The sequence below is a fragment of the Trachinotus anak genome, unplaced genomic scaffold (assembly GCF_046630095.1).
Source record: "Trachinotus anak isolate AG129_WGS33_773 ecotype Australia unplaced genomic scaffold, CSIRO_AGI_Tana_v1 ptg000007l, whole genome shotgun sequence".
Lineage (NCBI taxonomy): Eukaryota > Metazoa > Chordata > Actinopteri > Carangiformes > Carangidae > Trachinotus > Trachinotus anak.
This window is the reverse complement of record NW_027273858.1, coordinates 17,046,754-17,071,548: the sequence shown is the minus strand read 5'-3', so window position 1 is coordinate 17,071,548 and position 24,795 is coordinate 17,046,754. Positions and strand designations below refer to the sequence as shown.

General features: G+C 40.9%; 1 protein-coding gene across 2 annotated transcripts in view; it reads left to right on the top strand.

Annotated features, from left to right (window-relative positions):
* The first annotated feature begins 3,330 nt into the window (after nt 1-3,330).
* LOC139623121 (phosphofurin acidic cluster sorting protein 2) overlaps nt 3,331-24,795 on the top strand; it is a 49,009-nt gene continuing 27,544 nt past the window's right edge. The window contains exons 1-2 of one of the 2 annotated variants that reach the window (XM_071481069.1): nt 3,331-3,668; nt 22,337-22,424. In XM_071481069.1, coding sequence (XP_071337170.1) covers nt 3,457-3,668; nt 22,337-22,424 — 300 coding nt within the window. In that variant the 5' untranslated portion in view covers nt 3,331-3,456. The remainder of the gene's footprint in view (nt 3,669-22,336; nt 22,425-24,795) is intronic. The other variant, XM_071481068.1, reaches the window with a different exon arrangement.

Below are 24,795 nucleotides of genomic sequence, written 5' to 3'. Positions count from 1 at the left end.
AACACTATATCCCATGAGATTGTAACTGACAAAGTACTGAGCTTATTTTCGCAAAATAACTTGTTTCCACAGTGTTTGATCATGTATTTCACCTTTATGTGTCTACATGAGCTGTGGTGCATCTGAGTGGTTTACTTCTCTATTGAAAGTCTAAACAAACAGGAAAAAAAGGTAAAAAAGCAATCACTGACTGGGCAACACACACCAACATTTAACAGAATCAGGAAGTGTTTTTATTTCTTCAGTCAGTTTAAACAGGTTGTCATACACATTACCCAACCCTTCTGAGCATGTCGAATCATGTAAGCTTCATTTGAGACCTTAGTCACAATTCCAGTCAATGGGTTTCACAACATGTGCATTTTGAGAACAATGACTGAATCAACTATCAAGTACCAGGCGTCGTTACGTGGCTATAGACTAGATGACAAATGATGAATAACATGGAATTAGTACAAAAGCATGCCTTGCCCACTTTACTTTTAAAGTTTACTGTGAAATAGATTTACATATGAGTTTTGTAAGGATTTCAGTTAATGGTTAGCATTAGTAATAAAACAAGCAGAAAAAAATACCCTAGTGTTCACCATACATAGATACTCAACCGTTTCATATCTGTTTGTTTTTTTCATCCATCAAGACACACCATTATTTGTATTTGTGCTTTTGTTGTCTGAAAATATTTGTATACTCAGCTATGTACAAATTATTCTAAAAAGCATCAATCAGGGTTGGGGCATGTAGTAGATGTATTCTTACAGCTCGATGAGCACAGACCCCCAAAAAGGGTTGTCAGATTTAGTATTACATACTTACAATCTCCCTCCTGAATGTGGAATGCAAGATTTTCTTTTCTGTGTTCCCAAGAAGGCTGACCTCTCATATGATGCAGAATCCAGAAAGATCATGTCACAGGCTTTTAGGGTGTCTGGAACACATCATCAGCCAACTGATCTGAGAAGCTAAGCAGAAGAAAGGTGAGCCAACAGCTGTCTGGTTAGACCTTGCGAACACCTATGGGTCAATCCCACATGACCTCATCCGAGAAGGACTCAACCACTACTACATTCCAGTCACTAATCAAGACATGATCACCAGCTTCCTTGGCGGGTTCAATCTCAGCTTCACATCAGTTAATTTAAAAAAACAACTGGCAGAGCCTCCAGAAGAGGATTACGACAGGGTCCACCATCTCAACGATCCTGTCTATTATGGGTGTGATAATATGAGCAGCAGAAGACATAACCCACGGCCCATCCAGCCAGTTCATGTGATGGATATTGGAAATCCAGGGCAATATAGCCACTTGGGTGAGGATGTCCTTCAAGGCCAGGAAGTCCAAAAAGTATGATGATGAAGAGGGGTAAAGTTACCATTAAGTTCAGCCTCCAAGTTCAGGGTGAGGTCATCCCATCTATTCAGGAAAACCCGATAAAGTGCTTGGGGAAATGGTTTAATGCATCACTAACGGATGAAGCCAATGCCCTCAATGCTGTGAAGCAGACCAATTAATGGCTGATGAAGATGGACAAATCTAGACTTCCCGGCAAATTTAAGACCTTTTTTAAGAGTTCCCCATGACTGCCGTGGAGGACATTGAGAGAAAAACCAACAAGCACCTGGAAGATGGTTGGGACTTCCCACAAGCTATTCTTCAATGGGACTCTACATCCTACCAAGGAAACCCCAACTTCCCTTGTCATCAGTTGTAGGGGAATTCAAGGTGGTAAAATACAGAGTCTCATTAAGTTTGAGAGATTCCAATGAGGACCTGGTAAAGCAAGCAAGTGTCACAACCAGCTCTGGGCACAATTGGGCAGCCAACATAGTTGTAGAACAAGGAGCGAGTTGTCTGAAACTGTGAGACATCAGTAAGCCCTGCATTCGGGGGCAAGGCCTCAGCTCTGCACATTTCCAGCGGTGGGAACATGTAAGTGCAAGGGACAAGCAAGACATGGTCCAGCCAGAAGCGCAGGCCTGTGAGGAAGAGAAGTGGGTATTAAAGGCAGTGAAATAAGGGTCCCAGGGCACCTGGATAAAATGGGATCTGCCTAAGTGCAAGATGCAATCCGCAGAACTGTGGAGACTAGAGCCCTTCCATATTTCCTTCTTCTTGCAATTAATGTACGATACCCTTTCTTCACCATCACATCTGCACACATGGGGGCTGAAAGAGGACCCGCACTACAAGCTCAGTGGTCAAAGGTCCCCTTTGGCACACATTTTGTTCAGATGTAAAACATCTCTAACTCAAGGTGTAGGTGTAGGTGTGCCATAATAAGACACTTCTGTCACTTGCTGATACACTCGAATGGGAGATATGCAACAAGAGGCCATTCAGCACGGATTTAAGAAAGGCCATTATTTTCATCAAAAAGGAAGACCAAAGCTCAATCTGCAGCAAACTGCCAGATCCTGGAAGATGAGGGCTGATGTGGGAAGGAGGCTGCAGTTCCCAGAGGTGGTGCACACAACCCTGGACATTGTATTGTGGTCAACCGAAAACCTGGAAAATAATTCTGGTTGAGCTGCCGTGGGAGTAGGGATGTGAAGAGACCCACAAGAGAAAGCCCTTGAAGTACCAGCTCTTAGTTCACTGAGTGAATGTTGGGGACCACTAAGACTACCCTTACCTCATAAGGTAACTGGAGAATGCACCCCAACAGGTGTGCGTCACAAACAAAAGTAGAAATTCTGAACATGCCCCTAAACTTAAAAATACTAATACAGCTTGAGTGGTTTCCCTCCTTAACACATTTTGTTGTCAGATAAGTACAGTAACTTATGAGACAAACAAAACTATTGTGAACTGATATTAAAGCAATATGTATCATATTGCAAACACTCACAATTTAATTTCATGCAAATGTTAAACATTTTAATTTCAGTGAGTTCACATATGGAAATACAGAGGGATCCAAAAGTCTGAGATCACTAGTGGTAATATATAAAATCCTCAATACATATTCAGAAATTTGTGTGTAAAACTATATAAATGCAAACTTTTCTTTATAGGGGATGTATCATATTCTCAGATGTTCCTAGCATTTCAGTGTAAGCACCCCTGAAATTGTTGTTTTGATGTAAATTCTGCTTTCATTAACAGTTCACAGCATCAATATGCAGAAGACGAACAAGGTTTCTTATTTCCTGGAGCATCACCGTGTATAATAGCTACATCTATGTAGTCCTCACTGCTTCCTTAATCTTTACAGATAAACATGTAAAAATGAGCGTAGCGTGGTTTGATGCCTGGGTAATAGTAAAGATGTCCCACCCTAAAAGCAGACGTGCTGCCCTCTATCAGCAGAGGCATGCCCCGCCCCGCCTATCAGCATCTCCAGGCAGCGTAGAGTAGCTGGGAGTCTGGAGGAGCAGGAGCAGGCAGCACAGGGTCCAGCGGCTCCCGCTTTCGTCCGACACTTAGCTAGAGCTGCTCCCCAGGCAGTGGAGGTGATGATGGCGGCGGCTGTAGAGAGAGGAGGCGTCCGGGCCGCTTTCCTGAACCCGAGCAGCGGTGGCGGTGGTGGACCAGCACCGACAACCCTCCCGACCGGAGCGTTAGCCGGGGCTGTGGTGCTGGGCTCGGGCTCCGGCAGCATGCCTGTACCCATGAACCTCTTTGCGACCTGGGAGATAGACCGATCATCCCCAAGCTGCGTTCCGAGGTAACGTTAACATTTTTGTGTTAGCGTAAAATACCACAAACCACAATGTTTACAAATCACCACATCGTTTAATAAATATTAGGCTAACGTTGGACAAACAACGCCCTCGGTGACTGAAACGTTAGGCAAGAGAGACGAGCTGCAACACATTTCCAAAACATTGTGGGGTCGGCTAACCAGCAAGCTAACTAGCAGGCTGGCTAATGCTAAAGCTACCTAGCAAATAGCACTGGTGTTTTGCTCTCATGTTTCGTGCTAAAAAAAAAAGCGTTTCACTAATTTCGTAATTTTTTAAATAAAGATGTTGTTGGCTGACATGCCTTACGCTAAATTGTCATATTTACACCAACATATTAGACGTGGTCTCCAAGTGTGTAATTGTTTTGCTTTCAGTTGGTGTATTCTATTTTATTTCGACCGTTATAACTAGCTTGCAAAAGTTTAGCCAACTAGTTATCAGTCATTGTTGTGCGTTGTGGTTACTTTTTTTTTTTTTTTTTAAGTTTTGCTGATATCACATTTTCTTATGTCCGAGCAGGCCTGTGCTTGCACTGATTTACGGGATGCATGCTCCTTAATAGCAGCATAACTATCTATAAATACAGGGGCATGGATGCCGTCCGTCTCACAAGCAACATGCATCCTTTTCATCCTTCAGCAGAGCTGTGTGTCATGAGCTGTCTGAGCAAATGGGCATCTCAACTGGCCATTGGAGATCCACATCATTTTCGGGGTTCATGTGCTGTGGGCTGGTTTATGTTTATGGCACTCCTGTGTAGCTCAGCGTTGGTTAAGTGGTTACACAAGGGGTGAGTGAACTATTTACATCGTCACTCTTGTTGTATTACTGGCAGTCATCCACATTGTATTGATGTTATTCCGATGACACCTTTGGATATCGAGTACAGCAGTAATATTCAGTAATACGAGTACTGCATTAGTATTCATCATCAGTGAGCAGGCATTGCTGCCACCTGACCAGAAACCTCTTGGGATCTGTGGGCACATTAATCAGCGCTGACCTAGATCTGTTCCACTCATTGGGAGAGAAGTGGGCTTGCAAGGGGAGGGTTTCCTCCACAGTCGATGTGCGAGTGTGTGTTTGCCTGCTGCCTCTTTAGTGTCTGCATAAGTATGCAAGTGTGAATGGAGTCATAGCATGCGGAAAACATGGGTAATTTACAGTGATAGCAATCTTTCAAATTCCTGTTTGGATATTATTTTCTTTTGTCTGTCGTAACTCAGCTCGTTTGAGGCTAACGAGAATGAGAGTGGTTTGCTACCCTATTTTATTGTAGTGCCATTTCAGAAAATACGATTCCATTATTTTTTTTATTTTAGCTATTGAAAGGACAATTAGATTTTGTGACCTTTTCTCTCACATTTTCCACAGTAAAACAATAAGATCCTTGATGTTTGGCTGTGATGAAATGCCTAGGGCTCATGAGGTCTTTTCTTTAGTCGCAAATAGATAAAACTGATGTACTGTACAAGCAACTACAAGTATGGCTATCTAAGATAAGACTTTGAGTGCTTCCGATAGCTGTATCCATTAAGTTTTAAGGCTGCTGGCTAGCAGAAAAAGCAGGGGACATGTCAATGCTTTTATAGAGTGTACCACACACGGCACATTGATTTCCCACATCTCTGCCTCTACACTATCTGCTTCCTGTCTATAGAGGATGACTTACAGGGCGCAGTATCAAAGATGAATAAGGGTGAGGATGAAATGGATAATTAATGAGGTATAGAGTAAAGGCTTACCAGTCATTGTTCAGCATAAGGCAGCAGCAGCTGCTTGTCACAAGTCCCGATGTCAGGCTGGGAGCATTTGTTAGATCGGATATGTAATGGAGTAGAACTTATCTTAGATAACCATGTATGACACAGTTGTTTATTTAGGCTAAAAAGTCTTGTTGAAATTTTTGTTGGACGTGATGGCTTTGAGTTAACATTGCTCACAGCGTTTTTCACAGTAATATGCCAAGCCTATTTCTGCCATATGTGTTTTTACACCACTTATCCTAGACTGGTGTGAAAGGTCTTGCATAGACCGCACCCCAAGGCCTGTTTGGGGGATTCTGCCTTGGCATTCTTTCAGGGGCTGGGCTGTTTTGTGTGCAGCTGTTTGCTCCTCCACAACCCTTTTGCAAATGTGGGTGGCTGTCCAGCTAAGTGGCATGGTTTCAAATGAGGCCATGGGGCTGCCAGGAATTGATGGTTTTTATTGTGGCACTCCAAAATATCACACACAGCTGTTGTTTGTTAATAATTGCAAGATATTGTATTTTTCTAAATTGATCCTTGAAAGCCTTGCAGCCCCATTGAAAGCCATGCTTAGGGGGAAATATTTTATTCACAACGGAAAATATGTTGTCAGCTCTCGTAGGCCCCCTCAGCATGGGATAGTGGTTCCTGACAGTTTTGCTGTTGACACACCTATGGCACTGCGCCACTAATGGACTTTTTTTTCTTTGCCTTTTTTCTTTTTGTGCTTCTTGACTAGTACACAGCTCAAGATAGATTCATGTAAATATTTGTTATATCTGTTATTTGGACAAGGAGCTGTTTATGCTTGCAATTATTATCAGTTGCTTGTTATATCTAAATGCAGCCGTTAGGTAGTGCATACAATTTTATTACTGTGTGTAATACAGTATTTGACTGGTTCTACTTGCCAGATAAGTGTTGTGGCAGCTCTATCCTTAACAGGCCTGCTGGAACAGTTGGAGAAGCATTGTTTTTATTCCAGCACTGCCAGTCTGCCACCCTGAAATGTTTCTAATACCATGTGGTATTGGTTTTGCAGCTTATTTCTCATAAGCTGAGTTTTTTCCCTCTTTGTATTTCTGAGAGCAGAGAGTCCACCCTGCCCTTTCTGCGTTTTTGCCCTCAACAAATAGCTGACTAACACTTTGATAATGTTGCTGAGTTACCAAAGAAAGTTAAGGGGTAAAATGCACAGGAGGACTTTTGAAAAGCTCTTCAATATTGCTTACAGGATTAATCGAACAATTTCCATTAAATGATAATGACAATGCACTGTGTGTTGGATGCATGTAATCTAGATGTCAAACAGGGTACTCATTGATGGTGTGAGAAAAGCTGAACAGAGAGCCATCGGACCTGGATGTGGTACAATAAGTTGAGGTTTTTTTTTTCTGAAAACAAATATGCCAGTAAGTTTTATCCATGCTTATTGTCATTGTGATGATCTAGCTAGTTTAAAAACTTTGATGGCATATTTTGACCTCTTTTAAACTTCTGACTTTGACACACAACAGTGTAAAATGCAAGACTAGCTTGATTTCTGAAACTTTTTAGCTTCGTCACACACACACAATGGCTTTATTCTCACAGGTATTGTTGCCCTCTCACGAGACACATGTGCCAATAACATGTTTATGATTACATATCAAAGGATACTAAAACTGTCTCTTTTGTCAACAGACCAAATATAGTGAGAGTTAATGAGTTTGCATTACATATGAGGGGTTTAGCAGCATGCTCAGGAATCCGACTGGTTCTCCTAATAACTAAGGCAAGGCAAGCATTTGTTGAGGGAACGATGTGGTATTTGCAGGAATGATACTAATGCAGAGGTCAGTGTGGTGCGAGGTCTATTTACTAACAATAAAGAATGTGTAGCAGCATGACAGGGTTGGCCTTTACTAAGTTTGAAGATCTTTTACAAGTTGGGGTCAAAAGCTGTGACCTTTACCCTCATCACTGACATGATGTGAGCAACCAAGCAATTTGGTCATATTTGCCATACAGCCTCACCAGGCTTCATTGTTTCCAGAATGATAGGGAAACTGTTATGGTAGACATCTGTTAGCAATTTACAGGCTTTTCCAAATAAACATTACAGTCTTATTTGGGTCACTGAATGAAAAATGTTTTCAAGATCTAAAGATATTTTATGCTTGAGATTTTAAATCCATTATGTTTTTACGCAGAGTACAAATATATCTGTCTTTTAGGTTTCACTGTATAGATTGAGTTAGGTGAAGCTATCTTACAGATGCGCCCACAAGCTATAAAACAACATCTTTCCTCTTTTCCTCTGATGTTTATCTCAGCTGAGCAGAGCATCCTTCTTTCTGGCTCTTTGATTCATGTGAGTCCCAAGATGACCTTATTCTCTCGTGAGTGACAGAGCCTTATCTCAATAGTAATTGAGTGTACTGTGCAGGCTTTGGTCAGATGTTTGTTTCCTCTGCTCCAATTCTGTACAGTGTATCAAACTGGTGTGTGCTGTGTATGTCAGCAATGGAAGATGATAAACAAAAGCAAACTCGGGCCAGGACCAGAGCAAATATTATAGTGTTGTTTTGGTTTAGGTCAGTGGAGATGAAGCCATCAGCTACAGGTCTTGACATATCCCCTCTACTGCGATGTGTACTAACAGTTGTTATATTCTGAAGTTTGAATTGTTAGTGTGCAATCTCTAGTGAAATGCCTGGCCTTAATCTCTCAGATTTAATGTCTAATTCTCTGTATGTGCATTTCTAAACCTAAGATGTAACCTCTAAATCAGGATACAAATAAAGGAGGTCTGTCTGTCACATAATATGAGCTTACTTTAGCCTTTCACCACCTTGATAACCCCTCCATCTCAAGGCTTGGATATTGTTTCTCCTAGCAGGGGAGCTGCAGTAATCTGATTTCATAACAGGAAAAGAAGAGCTAGTAATCTGATGCTACACACAGACACTGTCTGCTTAATCCTCTGCTTCCTTTTGGAATCATAAACAAGGCCCCATCAGCCATCTCCAGTGCCCTTCTGGGTTTTGACATAGCACTGCATGTCAGTATGTGTAATGTTTGCAGTCCTTGTACAGCTACACCAACATGACTGACAACTGATGTGGTATGTGCAGGTATAGAATTGTGATTCAAAGTTAAACAGCTGCTTAGTCTCTCTTATTTTTTACGCCCAAGGGTTTGGAGAAATAATATTGATAGTATTGTTTCATATTAGGCACATGTTAAGTGAAGGAATAATGAGTGGTTTTAAATTTTGCTGATGGACTAGGCTCTTATGCTAGAAAAACTCTATTGAGCACTCTATATCATATATTTGTATATTAATATATATTACTTACATGAATATATTTAATGTTAATTAATGTGCTATAGTCATACTAGAGTTGTAGCATTTGAATTAATGGGCCTGTACTGGAAAACCAACCATGGATACATGAAAATGCCCCAGTGCGGATAATTTCACTTAAAGGGATAACATCTCATCATTGATAAACAGCTGTATTTCTAAAGCAGCTACAAGCTGAAAGTAATTAAATTTTGTTTAGTGTAATTGCTTTTTATCGGTCATTTGTTCTTTTATGGAGCCCACATAGAAAAATAAAGCACACATTTTTAGGGTATTTAGTCATTTCTTGTAGGTCCTTCAAAGATATTACAGATTCGGGGAATATTTATTAATAACCGATGTTACTCCACCGTGCTGTTGACAGACTTTGCTCGCAGTAGACCAATCAGCACCCTCACTCCCCTCTTTCTCATGCTCACTCCCACTGCCTGAAATGTGTCAAAATTCTCATGGTTTCCTTCCCTGCCTTCCTGGAGGAGGAGGAATTTCCTTGGGAAACGTTTCACATTCCTGGCAGCTAGAGAGCTGCTGGTGCAGCCAAAGCCAGGCCTCTTCGCTCTGCCCTCCGCCCCCTTCTGTATTCTGCTGTTGACCAATAACCTGGGACGGGTCGGGGGGAGGGGGGTGATTGAGGGAGCGGGACTGGAGGTGTAGATTGACCACATTTTGCTGAACTGAGAGCCTCACAGTGAACACGCACTGAATGCTCATGTAGAATTTGTCACAAAGAGAAGAAAGGTTTGGTTCCCCCTGCTTGGACCTCAGAATGGGAGAAAGGCCAGATTCTTGCGTGGGTGGATACAGGGGTCTCAGCTAGTGACGAGATCCAACTTCCTGAGCCAACAAGTGAAGCGAGGAAACTGTCCACTGACACAGGGAGGCTCCTGTCAAAATAAGCACATTTGGGACAATGTTTCTTGACTCATTTTCACTCTTGTGTTCGCTCTACTTATTTCCCACCTCTCCCATTCAGGCATTTCCTGAGCTGTGTGTGCCAGCAGCAATACACAGACCATTATTTCAGACACAAAACACTGTGGTGTGGATGAATGAGAGCACATGACAGACAATTTGAAAACATGAGGCATTGTCATAATAACAGTCAGGGATGCTGTGCTACATTCTAGCAGAGTGTGGCCTTGTAAACAAACTCAGGTAGTGGTGGGTGATATGGAGAAAGTTAAGAGACAGCATTATCTGAACTTAATTACTAAAAACTTACTAAATTATTGAAAATTAAATGGTAAAAATCTGAGTTAATGGTAAAATCTCATAATTACTGTGGGCTCCACTCAGAGATCATTTAATCATTTCATCCCATTGCTGCACTCATTAAACCAGTGGAAATGTTGCCCTCATCGTTGCCTTGCCTAAGAAAAGACAACACTTTGCCTTTGCTGTCTAGTTGAGGACATAACAGTCCCTAGTGTGTCAACTCTCAAATAGCATTGCGCTGGATGCCCTGCCTGCTTGTCTAATCACAGATTAAAGAGTCTGAACTGTCTGGAGTCCTCTTGCTCTTCGTGTGCCTTTGTTCAATTAGCCCACTCTACAAATGCGCCACTCTTCTCGTTGTCTACTGTGCAAAAACTCCGAGGCTTTTGCTATCCATCTCTGCAGCACCTCCTCTCAAATCATATATTTTATTTCAAAGGGTGTTTGTTATTGTGTAGGAACACTGTTAGCTTTATCTTTTATCTGTCCACGAGCCTCACCTCAGATATTATAATTAGTGCTGCATGGTGATGGTGTATACAGGAGATCTGGAAAACCTGGATCTCACATACATTCAGTGCATTCGTCATTTTGACATATTAAAGCAGGGCGAATGGCCTTGAGGGAGTAGCCATAAAGCACTTTTGGGCTGGCATTGTTGATTTCATGTGAAAAAACAGTATAATTACACGCATCAGTCGTTTTATCAGCACTGGTGGATATTTCAGGCCTCTTTGACAGCAGCAGTCAGCAGTTAGTATCATTACCACTGACAACACACAACCTTGCTCCATATTTCTCTCTAAAGCATTATTTTTGAAACTTGTTTCACAATACCGCGTATCATGCGCACAGTAACCTCTTTACCAAAGAAATAAATAAAGATGTTCAAGCGTCGGTAGAAACATAATAGAAAGACGAGCAAAGACAAACAAAGCTGATAGTGTCTGGTCTATTTAAGTTTCTAATCAATGATGAGAGCAGAAAAACAGAAATGATTGTGGTAGTTCCAAGAGTTAAATCAGAGGCACCATATGTCTATGTGAAATATTTATTGTAAAACTGAATAGTTTCTTTTGATGAAATGTCAGCACTGTAGGTCAACACATAACAAGGTGAATAGGATTAGGTATAATCTCATACATTTCTAACACAACACAGACTCCACACAAACCCCAAATTATTCAAACTACAGTCCCACATCTCCACACTTCATTTTAGAGCTGTATAGTCTAAAATATAGTTTATACTCAAACCAATATAACACTTAAGTTACTTCATCTATCAAATAACACCGGTCAATCATGTTCAGTCTCATGTATGTCACATATACATGAGCATGAGTGAGAGGATGCAGACTGCAGATTACTTAATGGCCCCCAGTATCAGTTATAACAAGGATTTTCTGAATGCATATTTCCTGAATACATATTGTACCTTTAAGATATGTCACTTTCAGTAGACTTACTTAGGCTCCTCAAGCCATAAATACTGGACTGTGACATAGTTATTTTACCCAGTACAGAGGAAAGTAATCATTATGTATCATTATTATTCACTCACCTCTGGCAGCAAAGTAACTGTTCTGCAACTTTTAAATTGACAGGATACTACTGTCAGTGTGTCTGCGACTTTATGACCCCATAAACTAGAAGGGCACTCAGAGAGCCCAGACCTCCACCGAGGCCAATGTCTAACAACAGACAGCAGACTTCAGATAAAAAAAATCTAATTCATATTAAATGATCTGCATCTGTCCTAAAATTTAATGAGTCTTGCCGATGCACCATCCCTCCAAGTTCGGCACAAGTTGGTTCTGTTCTTTTTTGTAATCCTGCTCACAGATAAACGGACACAGTTGAAAACACAACCTCCTTGGTGGAGGTGATAAATTGTCATCTGTCACACGCTAGGGTACTTTGTTTTCAATGTCTGATTTCTTCTTTCAGAGTTTTTGAACTTTCCTGGTCAGTGGGCTAGACCAAGAGATTGTTTTAAACGAGGCTTTGCTCTTGAGCTTTTGATCCGACCAGTAGACTAAAGGCAAAAGAACATTCCTGCCAGGCAGACCACACACCATAATGGGATTTTAAAGCACAGTCATAACCTTGTCAAAGGATGTGACACTCACAGGATTGACTTGTATCTGTTAGACTGGTAACTGTAGGCTCATTGTGAATTCACTTGCTGTAGTCGGCATGAACTTGAAGACCTTCACTTATTAAGACTCTGTGCAAAAGACTTCAGTAGTTGAACCAATCATCTCATCATTTTCTGCATGCTAGAGAGACATGATCTGTCATGATCCCTCTGTTATGATGTGCTGTTGCTGATCGGGTCAAGGTGTCTTGAGCTCTGGCTTTGCCTTTAAACAAGCCGTGCCTGGTCTGATCTTGTCTTCTGTGGCCACTACAAACACGGGCCTGCTGACCTCATCAGTTTGTAGTCAGGGCTGAACAAAAGAGCTGTTTAGCACGGCAAAAACAGCAACAAAGGATGACAGCCCTGTGCTCAGTTCCTGAATATTTAATTTGTAATAAAGAGGCTGAAGAGTTGAGAACGAAGCCAATGTAGTCCGATAAACCTCAGTGGGAGCTCATGCATCTGGAAGCATTTGTTTAAAAAGGGAGAGACCATGTTGATCTAGGAAAATGGTGCTCTGTGATTGCTGACTCACAAATCTTTTCATCGGGTTGTGTCGTCATGTGTGTCTTAAGTTTAAGACGACTTTGTCTGTGAGTTTGGCTTGGTGCCAGTAGGAGTGGGAGAGTCTCTTTTTTAAAGCGCATGCTGGGTTTGATGGTAAAATAAGGGGACAGGTTCACCCCATTCTTGCATTTCCTGTTGTCATTGAACAGCAGGCTTTGCATTGTCGGCCTTAACTCAAACAAGGCTTTTTCCACTGCCCCGTATTTCTCAATAGGAAAACATACAGAACTTGCTAGCACACCCTTCATTATCAGAGAGAAGGCTTTTAAGGATTCTTCCAAACCACCCACACAACAAGAGCATACTGGTCAAACCTCTGATTCACACCTCGCAGATATAAATTGTTTTTCAAATGTGTGTTAGAGGGAAAGCACTGGTTTAAATCACCAAACAGAGATAAAATCTGGCACTGAGCTCTAATGCACCAGCCCTGTGTAGTATTACATAAAATGTGCTGGTAATCCCTACAACAGTCAGATTCTACCACAGCTCTGGCAAGCCTCAGGACCACAGATTTCACAGAGACCATATTACAGAGTATTATGACATATATAAGTGCAGCTATTACGTCGCCTACTCTCACATTCTCGGAACCAACCGGTTTATCTCCTCCCCAATCTATTTTTCTTTTCATAAGATGTCCCTCAGGGTGGTTTCATACCTGAGTGATGACACCTGTCCTGCCTCCCTGTTGCACCAAATTGCTCCATTGCAGCTCATGTCTCTACACCATCTAAAATCCATCCCAGGAAGACTTAACACAAACTACATGTTGAAGGAAGGATTTTAAAACAAGAACTAAAAAATGGGATGTTATGTGGCTGCATCTAAAATACAATATCAGTCCTCCACCAGCTTCAGCAGTATTTAATAATTAACCATTTATTCAAAGTCTTTTGAAATATTTTAGTGCCTCTACTCCGACAGGGGTTCAGGATAGGGCAGCAACAAGCATAATCTTTTTTTTTCATCACTGATAAATCATTGGATTAAGTTTTTCAATAAAACTGATCTTATAATTAAATTGTATAAGGTACTGAAAATTAACCATCACAGGTTTGAATACGTATGTAGAGTTTGCTTGTTCTCCCTGTGTCTGTGTGGGAATCCTCATGTGACAATCCAAAGATACGGAGGACTGGTGCAAAACGACTGACAAAGAAGTTGTTGGTTTAGTCATAGCTTGGCCAAAATTTGGCTGCTGGAACCCACTGAGCATACAGATGGAGAGTGGAGACTTTTTAGTGCACCTAATAACTTCCAATAAGAAATACCTCCCACCCTGTGGATTATGCTACAGGACAGGTTTGAAATGTTTCATTAGATGATTGATACTTTTTTTTTTTACAAGCATATAGTAATTAAAGCCGCCTTTCAAGCTCACAGGGGTTTAGTGTTTGTTGCTGAAAAGATTTAATCCATGTCTACATAAGGGCTTTTATTTAGCTTAATCATGTGACTTTTGGCCAAGCTTAAACTGCCATCTCTTTGCAAAATATTCTGTGTTGTGTTTTGATTAATGAGTACATACCATCTGTTGTTTTGTATTATGAGAATTAATGTCTGATGTGAAATGTTCTTTGTTACAGCTATTGAGGATTAAAGGATATATTTGTAATTTCAGCCCCAGTGCTAACCTCTGACATTCAACAATGTGTTGACATCAAAAAGTCAAAATAGACACGACTTTGCCCCCCTCCATCCCTGACTGTGGCTTTACAAACCTTTGACACATCAGAAGCCATCTTATTGCTTTCTTCTCCAAAGGTCTGCTTGACTTCAGTCTTTGAGTTATGTTGCTATTGTGACCGTCAGGCTGCGTCTGACACATAAACAGCCGCAGAACTCAGGCTTTGCCAAATTAATAGCTTCCTCTTGGTTTCCTTGTGTACCCTGGTCGCAGCCTCTTCTTCCTTTTTCACTGTGGCCTTGAGAAGATTTCATTCAGGGAATTAACGCTCAACCAGCATATGGCCATCTGGCACACACAACCAGATATTTGGGGGCTAAAATAGCTTTTGCATGCAAGCCTAAGTGCAGGCTAAGCTCTTATGGCACATCCTACTGTGTGAACTTGTTAAAACTGATCCATTCATTCTTCTGGATTAGTCCTTATCACTAATAATGTAGATTAGATTCAAAATTAATTTAGCTGCTTCCAAATTACCTACCATTATTGTGCTTATGACTTCTCCAGCTACAGCACACGGGAAATTCCATTGCTTTACCATCTTTGTCTAAAACCTGTCAACTCGAAACCAAAATTTCAAAAGGAAGAATTTATTAAAGAACACTAAAAAATAGATAAAAGGAAACTTCTATTTATTGCTGCTTGCTCCATAGGCCAGTCCTCACCGTGAATAGACCTGCTCCTGTGCTTCCTGTAGGTGAATGAAATATTCAGAGGAAATAGCTTTTAGACTACCATACCCTTTATTTGGGCTAAATTATGTAACTAGACATGAACAAATAATAGAGTTATGACAGAACAAAGTGCTAGGGCTTTCCTTTGCAAGGGCCTTGACTGCAGAGAAAGGGTTTTTTGTCTGTCTCCCACATACAAGCCTGTAGCATACACAGATTCTTAAAGAAATTCATGCAGAGCATTATGATGAAGCATGTTTTATTAAAAGAATCTGACCGCATTCACAAGCAAGCAGAGAATACAAGAAATAGTACATTGAAAGCACTAAAAGCATGACTTGAAGTCTTCTTTTTTTTCCTCACCCGCAAGCCCCCCCCAGCACATACCAAACATAGACAGTCTCTTTTTCATTCAGCCCTCTGTTACATCACTCATCCTCCATCCTCCACTTCCCCCTGCTTTGTGCCTCTGACAATTGATGTGCAGTGATCCGAGGTCATGGAACTGGCAAAACATCAACCAGAATGCTGACCAGGGGGAAAGAATTACAAAAGTGTGGTTTTGTTTAGGCAGCATATCGTTCAATTCAGAGGGTTTGTTGGCCTCTGTCAGTGCCATGCATGCTCATTTGTAGTCTGTCAGGACCCATGTCCGTAATGGCATGATAAAACTTTTTTGTGGCCCTATGAATGTTCAGATGTTTCTTTTTTATTGAAAGCAGAAATAACTGTGAAAAGTAGAAACAACATAACTTCTACTGAACTTCTACTTCTAAATCTCCAACTGAGACGGATGTGAACTGAAACATTGGTAAAAACACGTACAAATTGAAAAACCCAATGACACTTGGATGTAAGCAGCTGTATCTCAACACTGGGCTTTTTTCTTTCTTGGAACAGACGTCGTTCTGTAGCTGCTGCCTCTTTGTAGGCTCTTGTACTTCAGGGTGTTTGTATCATAAAGTTATTTGAGATGCCGCTGTCACTAAAGTGGTCCAGAAATAGCATAGAGATAGTAGCCATGTGTACTCTTACACAGCAGGACATCTTGAACAGATGGGTTGTGTTGTTTATTGACACTGGGCCAGACAAGAAACACTCTTGAGTGATGTTGTGATATGCATGAAATGTTTGTTTGTTTGTCCACAGGACTGTGCAAAAAGTATTGAACCAGTTTTGCACCAGGCTTGGTGCAGGCATGGGGAATGGGCATATTTATGGCGTTGACATCTATGACTTTGTACAGTTTGGTGCAGATCCAGATAATAATCTGAACCTCACAGACATTATTTATACCTTGGCAGAGGTTTGCACTTTACTGAGTACCACTCTAGTTTGTTTGTCAACAGGATTACACGAAAGTACTGAACTGATTTGAACTGAACTTAGTGGCAGGATGGGGCATGAGCCTGGGGAGAACCCATACAATTTTGGAAAGATCCAGATCATTCATGAAGATTTCATTTCTCTGAAATTTGGAGTATGTTGTTTGACATTGGCCTCAGCTAAGGTCTGTCAAAGTGACCTTGTGGTTTAGCACAGTGACTTTTTTGAAGCAATTCTTCCTTGAATGGGAAAGTGGTTCACAGTGTCTATCCACATAGAAAGATCTGCATGTAAATTAGCTCTTTCTGCTCTAGAAGAGTCAACGGAGAGAAAGTTCTGTGGTGTTAATATTCTTGCCTTTAACTTGAATGACCTTTCCTCAGATGCTTGCACTCACATCTTACTAATAAATGGAGAAATCACTGTAATCTTAATTCAAATAAATGGGACCATAATTCATATAGATAGGATGGACAAAATATTAGCAACGCCCCCCACTATAACCCTATAACAGCACCACAAATTACAACTCTCTCAAACAGATTTAATAAAAACTGAACATTATGATCCTCATGAAGGAGGATTTATCGTATTATACTGCATTAGTTTTATATAGATGTACCAAATCAATTTGTGGATGTCACAGCAATCCTTTTATATCTGTGGTACAATGTAACAGTGACGTTATTAGATGAAATTAAATGATGATAATTAGATGATTGCATAAAATATTGAACAATTACTGACATAACAAATACGTTCTGAACAGGACTGCACTAGTTTTCTGATGCCGAGGCTAAGGGCCTGGGGAGTTGACTTCAGATTTGGGGTTTACATTTTTTAAATACCTTTTACTGTCAGTGTAATATAAACCGTCTGCTGTTACAGCCGAACATATCACTTTGCCAAAGAGCCAAACTAAAGCAGCGAGTGACTGAAACTTGGTGTCAGGCCAGAAGTTCTCTTTGAGACGTGACTCCAGAGGAACTTGCGTTGTGCCCCCGCGCGCGCGCGTGTGTGTGTGTTAAAGAAAGCCCGCTTGACTCAGGGGAGGGTGAGGTCAGAGAGGGGCTAAGAAAAAGGATACTCCTCTGTGCAGTGTCTCTGACTTCCACCTAACTCCCCACCTTCAGTCCACCTCCCAGAATTGATTTTGTTTCCTGTGATGTTCCAGCATCGCTTCAATACAGGAAGGAAGGGAAGGGTGAGGCAGGCTTGGTTCAGACATGGCAGCATGACTGTCTCCTGAGTCAGTTGTAAAACACTGGTGTGTATGATATGTAGGTGAAGTGGAGCAGTTGCAGAAAGCTTCAGGTGTTTACTTTAAGTCTTCTTGTTATTACAGCAGAGAAAATGGTGAAGCAGTTGAGTTGAGATAATGCATCATGCCATATAACCCACAATCACAGGCCTCTTATCTGAAACCAAATATTTGGCCGCAGCTGTTTGAGTGAACTGCCTGATAAGTTGTTTTGTTTGTCCTGCATAGATAAACGTGAAAGGGTTCAAGTGTAGCCACAGAAGGACCATCTTTCATAACACTGTGACTTCAACAGTGTCTCTCACTACCTTTTCCTACATCTAATAATATTTAATACTGATGATTGGTTTAAGCTTTTTTTTTAAGATTCATCCCTGTGTGACTTAACAGATGTAGCAATGTAAGGTACAGCTTTATATCATTGCATCCAAAGTCCTGGTGACTTTATTCTGATTTTGTTGTTAGGGCTTCACTGTTATTTTATTAAAAAGATGGGGATCTGGTTGTCATGGCTTTTTGTCATAGTGTATACAATGTCTGTGGTTGTGGAGCTGTTTTACAGAGCCTTTTTTCTCTGTCGATGAGATTGCTTGTCTAAGCATTTCTCCTCAAACTTAACACAAAAAGCCTCCATATTTTTCATTTCCTTATTAATACTGGTATGTCACAGGAAGCAGTCTGTATATAATCTAAAAGAGAGAAATGGCCTTGTAGTCTAATGGCCTTGCTTTACTTTATAGGCTGAAAAGGGCAGCAGTTAGTGACGGTACAGCGAGTGACTTGGACTCACTAATGGGCTTAAAAGGAGCAGCACTACTCATGCTGCTGTGAGTGATGCCATATAGGCTAAAGCTATTAGCTGTAGAGTATTCAGGCACCTACTGGGCACCAACCTTCAGAACAGTCAATAACTGTTCATTGTGACGTGAGATTACACCACTGTCAGTTGCTTTACATGTCCATGCCAGCAATAGAGGATGTCATCTAAAAAAAAAAAAGATTTGCATGTCTACTATAATTAGCCTTTGGTAGGGTGGGATTCTGATCCCTGACACAGTTATAGCCTAAAGTAATTACTGCCCTCACTGTGTCAAAGGTTAAACGTGAGCTGAGTGAAGCCAGGACAGTTTAAAAACCACTGTTCATTTCAAAATCTAAACACTAGTCAACACTAGAGCTGAAATAGTTGATAGATTAATTGATCAGTCAAACAACAGAACTGATAATAATTAATAGTTAGATTTAGTTACTAGTAATATTGATTACAACTTGTCAGATGTGAGGATTTGCTATTTTTATCTGGTTTATATCATAAACAAAACATCATATTTGAAGACAGATATTTTTTTTACTATTTTTCTGACACTTTTTAGACTAAAGAATTCATTAATTGAGAAAATAAATGATTGAAATAGCTGAATGCAGCCCTAGTCCTTTCATTTACATGCACACTTATGTACTCAATGTGTGTGTGCATGTAGGTATCACATCCTGAAACACTTGATGTACGCAGACAATTAGAAAGAAGGATGTGGGATATGAAGTTTGCCAGTGTATTGGGTAGAGTGACCGTAGCTAGATCAAATGCAGTTTAACAGAGCAGCCCTGCAATAAATTCTACCCTGAAGAAGGTTAAAACTGTTTCAGAGAGGTGTAGATTCAACTTTACAATAATTCTGTTGGCTGTATTTTCTCTACCCTCACTGACGTGTCTGTAGTATGATTAAAACCAGCAGAGGACTCATAACCAGGATACTGGCATGCATGTGAGGATCAATAACATCTATAACAATGATGACCCAGTCCGAAGAGCTTGGCAGGCTTTGAGTTGGCTTAACCAGTGCAAGCACTGAAACTGAAAGTGGGATTTCCCCTATGGGCTCTTATCAACTGGGAAACAGACAGAAAATGTATCACTTATCTTCTCTTTCCACCGCCTGTTCACAGAAATATTGAACTGGAGACTGCTGCATAGATTCTCCACCCACACAGCCTTCTCTGTGGATTGATAACACTGTTATGTTTTGGTCTGCTTTGGCATGGCGAGGCGTGCTGTGATCCCACCCCAGGCTCTCTCTGGGAATGTGGGAATGACGCGCCAAAGTGGAGGATTAATGCATCTTTTGAGGGGCTTCTGCAAGCCCCTATTTTGTTCTTGAGTGTGTGACAATGTCTGTTGATAATATAATCACAAACACACAGTATATTCATATTCACAGTTCTTTCCAAAACTAGCTGAATTCTTCTTCACCCAGTGTATGCCTCTGCCAGCTATTTTAGCACAGTGATTAGTGCTTTGGTGCGCCACCTGGCCTGTCACTGCAGTCACTGTTTGGGTGGCAAAGTGAACTGGCAGTGGGTAAGAGCACAGGGACAGACTGGCACCAGGCCAGAACAGATGGCCATGAGTTTCACTTACAACACAACACAGTGGCAGGCAGGAGTAGAGATAACACCTCTGTCTAATAATAAAAAATCCCTGGTTCCCTAGGTGACCCCTTCACCGCCTGCAGCCTTTTTAATTACATGTGAATCCCAGTCTACTGCGAGAAAGAGCTGTGATGGGATAGAGATGTTGTTAAACCATCAGCCATGTTTTCTGTCTCTCTCCTGACAGAGAGCTGTGGCTGACTGGTGACTCATCCTCACCATAAGGCAAGCTGGATCCAGGCGCTATCTGCAAGCTTTAACATTTAATTACTCCAGCCTGAAATAGATTTGCATTAGTTATTCTAACATACGAGGTAACTTAGTTAATCGTGCAGCCAAGTGGACTGGCAATTTACGCTCAAATTCCCCCAGTAAAATGTCGTTGAATTATGTTATCACCTATTTGGGCCAAAGGGAGATGGTGCACAGGAACACCCAGTTCCTGGCCCATTCCTGTTGTTAAAAAATTTATATTGACATCATTAAAGATATATTCTGTTGGCTGCTTGGATAAATCTCCCTTGGGATCTAATGACCTGGCTCGCTTCCTTCCTTTTCCCTCTGCTGTTAATGTCATCAGTAAAAACAATGAACAAACACATTAACAATATTACCAAATATTACCAAATTAGTTAAGAAAAAGAACATTAAGACACGTAAAAGTCATCCTAATAACTTTTAATGAACTTATATTGCATGACATGTGGAATAATAAAATGTTTTAAAATCATACCTCCTCTCCCTCTCTCCCCCTCACCACTCCTGCCTTGAAAATGAGATGATAAAATGATTAATGTCTGACCATTAAAACACATAGCCAGCACGTGACTGGCTGACTGGCTGGTTTGCATTGTTGTGATCTGCTCATTTCTTCATGATTTCTTCATTTGTAAATTTTTCAAAAGTTACCTGTCAACCTTTAAAATTTTCATTTGACACCTGACACATTTCTTAATACAAAGAACTTGAATACAGTCAACAGTGAAAAGGCAGCATGCACACAAACCCTTTTTGTTGTCCACAGGCCCCATAATATTCACTTGTAAACAGACCACCCCGCTGTTGTTGTCCGTTACACTACAATTTCCTTTGTGTTTGAACGTGATGACTCTTTGTGAATCATACTTGCCTCGCTGGGAGTGCCTGAATGAAGTCGCTGAGTGTTGCTGAGTGTCTCTCAAGGAAAGTGGGTGACTATTTGTTTGCTTTGTCTCTCTTCCACCCCTGTGATTCAGGCTCAGGCTGATCACAATTTAATGCAGCAGGACTGCTGGGAAAAGTGGGTCAGGAGGAAGTTTAGCGAACTTGGCTAGGGAGTTTTTGACTTTCTGTGTCTTTCTGTAGAAGCAGAGAGGCAGAAGGAGGAAGTTGGTGCAGGTGAAAGGAAGGGATTTTTTTTAAAGGTCACTAATTGTTGTGGCACCACGAAAGAGGCATGGAATTGAGCCTTTTTCTATCAGCCTCAGTGTTTTTTTTTTATAAAATACAGCTGAGCTGAGAGGTGCATGTGTTTTTCTGAATAAAAATTGTATATTATGCTGCACTTGCTGTCTTTGTACCTCACCCATTCTGGATCACAGTGACAGCCCCCTAGTCTTAAAAAGCCAAGTCAAAAATGTATTAAACTTCTTCAGAGGTGTATGTAAGACAGTTTATGCTTCTTACTTGTTTTCTGTAATAATGTCCAGTCAGCAGTAAGTCACATAGGCCTCTGTGCTCAACTTTTTAATATGGAGCAGCATTCTCAAACAGTGCTGACTTAGGATATTTTACTGCTTTATGGTTTCTCAAAGCACCTGTGCTTTGCCCCCTTCATGAAGGATTTTGCCATAATGCTGACAGTATGACTCCTTATCTAGCAGCACTTTAGTAGTAGCACTGATTTGGGTGCATCAGCCATTCACACAAAGTCATTGATTTTTCTTTAATGACAAAGGACACAAAGCTGAATGGTAGAGGGTTTAATTACTCAGTTGCTCCCTTGGTTGTTCACTCACTTTCTCTGCAGTCATTAGATGATTTGTTGATGTTGCCTGTTGTCATTATTATCATACCTGCAGTCCAAAAGAAGAATAAAGACACAAGCAGAAATAAAATGAGGGCAGCAGTGAGTGCTACTTTGTCTGCTATGCTTTTCATTCCCAGATGCTACAGCAAGTCATGAAGGTGTGCTCAAATTGTGTTAGTCATGCCACTAATCTGTTTCTTTTTTTTTCTCTCCCTCTCTTGTTGTTTCTCTTTGCACAGGCTCTGCAGCCTCACACTGAAAAAGCTGGTTGTCCTCAAAGAACTGGATAAGGAGCTGAATTCCCTGTCTATAGCTGTCAAAATACAGGTGGGTGGGTTAATATCCAGCGTGTGATGGGAGTAACAAGTTCAACTGCAAACATTTCACAGTAGCATGTCACAGTCTGGCTCGCTGTTCCTCAATCCTTTGTTAAGGCAGTACGTTGTTGAACATAATCACAAAGCACAGATGATGATAAGACATGCTACTAATCTGGCCAATTGATTAAAAATCTCCTTAGCTGTACAGGAAGCTCCGGTGAGTTACATCCACTCTGGTGCTTTAAATGGAAGACTAGCATTACTACTCCAAGCAGGAGCATTAGCACATTAAGACGGATTATGCATCCTAGATTGACTGCTTGTGCATTTCTGTCACTATGGCTAACGCTGATGTTTAAAGTCTTCCCAATATTGAAATATTTAGAGAAAGCAAAATCTAAATAATTAATTGCAACAACCAGCAGTTGGCTTGATGAATCGAAATAACAGTAAGGGTAATGGGAGATGGTGTATGTTTCGGTGTGAATGTCTGCATTGCAGTGTGTGTGTATGTGCTGCTCACTAAACAGCCTTACATGTTGTTGTAATGTTGGACTGGACTGAACAAGGCTCCTGCAATAGAGTTAAAACTTACTCCTTCTACACAGTAGTGGGATGATCACTGCAGAGATCAGTTCCGTTTCCTCCTTGCAGTGACCGTAGTAACGTGTTGCTGGTCAACGATTACCCCATCCTTTAGATGGATCTCCCAGAACACAGAGAAAGCTTTTTGGAAAGGCAGGGTTCGGTATAACCCTCTCAGCATAATGCTTTGTTTGACAGGCATATTGTTGGCAGTAAACCAGTGAGGTTGTTTTGACTTGTGAATGTTCCGCCCACATCAGTGTCCCGGTGGGTGTGTATTTATGTGCGCGTTTACTCGTTTGGGAGATGGAGGACACAAAATTTTGGAGAAAAATAAAGCACATATACATGTTTATGTTTTTTTTATAAAGCAAAATTGCAGCTGTAAACCAATAAAGTTCATTTAATATTGCAGTTTTTGTTTTTAAATTTCATTATAATAATGGAAAGTGAAAGGGATATTCCACTCAAAACATGACACTACCTCTTTTCACTCTATTGGCAATGTAGGAGAATATATCTCCAGTAAGAAAAAATGATTGGATCTGAGCAAGAAAGAATATTTGGGGGAAAAAGATACTGTTTTTTCATGTTTCCTGGCAGAAAGACGGAGCAGCAGTTTGCTACCCAGACGGAGGCTGTGCCCTGTGTGAGAGACAAAATAAGAAAGATATTCTGTCACTTTCTCTCAGATTGGCCGTTTTACAAGTAAATATAGCCAAAGTCACAGCACAATCTTTGTCTTTAATTTATGTGTATGGTGTTTTTGTCAAACAACCTTCTTGTTATAAAATCAGAGTTTTAGCAGCAGAACAGCAGCTTGGAAAAGGCTTGGAAGTGAATGCAGTCAGTCACTATTTCAAACCTGTTCCATTTTCTGACAACAGAAACAGAAAAATAAGTAAATACTGTGTACGTGAGCACAGAGAGTAGGAGAGAAGCAAACAGATAAATGACAGAAACCGGCTAACACCAGACAGGATGAAAAAAATGACTAAATGATGTCATGAATATGCTAATTAGCGTATTATGTAACGTAAATATTTGTCATGTGTACCAAAACCAAGATGTATATATGTTTATCAAGGTAATGACTATTGCACAATTAGTGTTGTGGCAGAGTGTGACAGCGGTGATGGTCAGGAAACCAATGTACTGCCCATCCCTAATGTGTGGTGGCAAAGCACTGAAAGCCTGCCTTTAGTCTGCAGACAGGCTTCACAGTGTTAAAACACACTCAGCCTAGTAGCGGTTGTAAAGATGATGGTCCGCTGCTTCTGGAACAGCTGATTCTGAGAGAGAGACCAGTGAGTATAGCTCAAGTGTTCGCAAACACACATGTGAACACACTGCACTGAGGTGGCCATGTGGAAATAATTCTCACAGGAAAAAGTCATTCAGAATTTTTCATTGACCTTGTCCAGAAAATGTAATTTGAGCATTAGACTCAGCAGGAAGAGTCTGTAGTTTGTATATGAAAGATTCGGTGGAACATTAATAGAGCAAAAGCTTTTCCCACACATCAGAGAAACTCTAGGATCTTGCAGTTGCTTTGATAATATGGTAAAGAAGGTAAAGAAGATGCCGGACATTGAAAGGCAGTATAGCTGGGGTGTGTAGTAGGGGTTTGTGCGATTAGTTGACTAAATGATTAAATGTTTTACCTTCACTTGTCGTCACCAGAAATGCAAGTCGGTTAAACTAATTATTAATACTTTATTTATGTACAGTACCAGTTAGCTGGTATGCAGTTGCTCGCCATCAGCCCCAGCAGACAGCAACTCTCCTCCCCC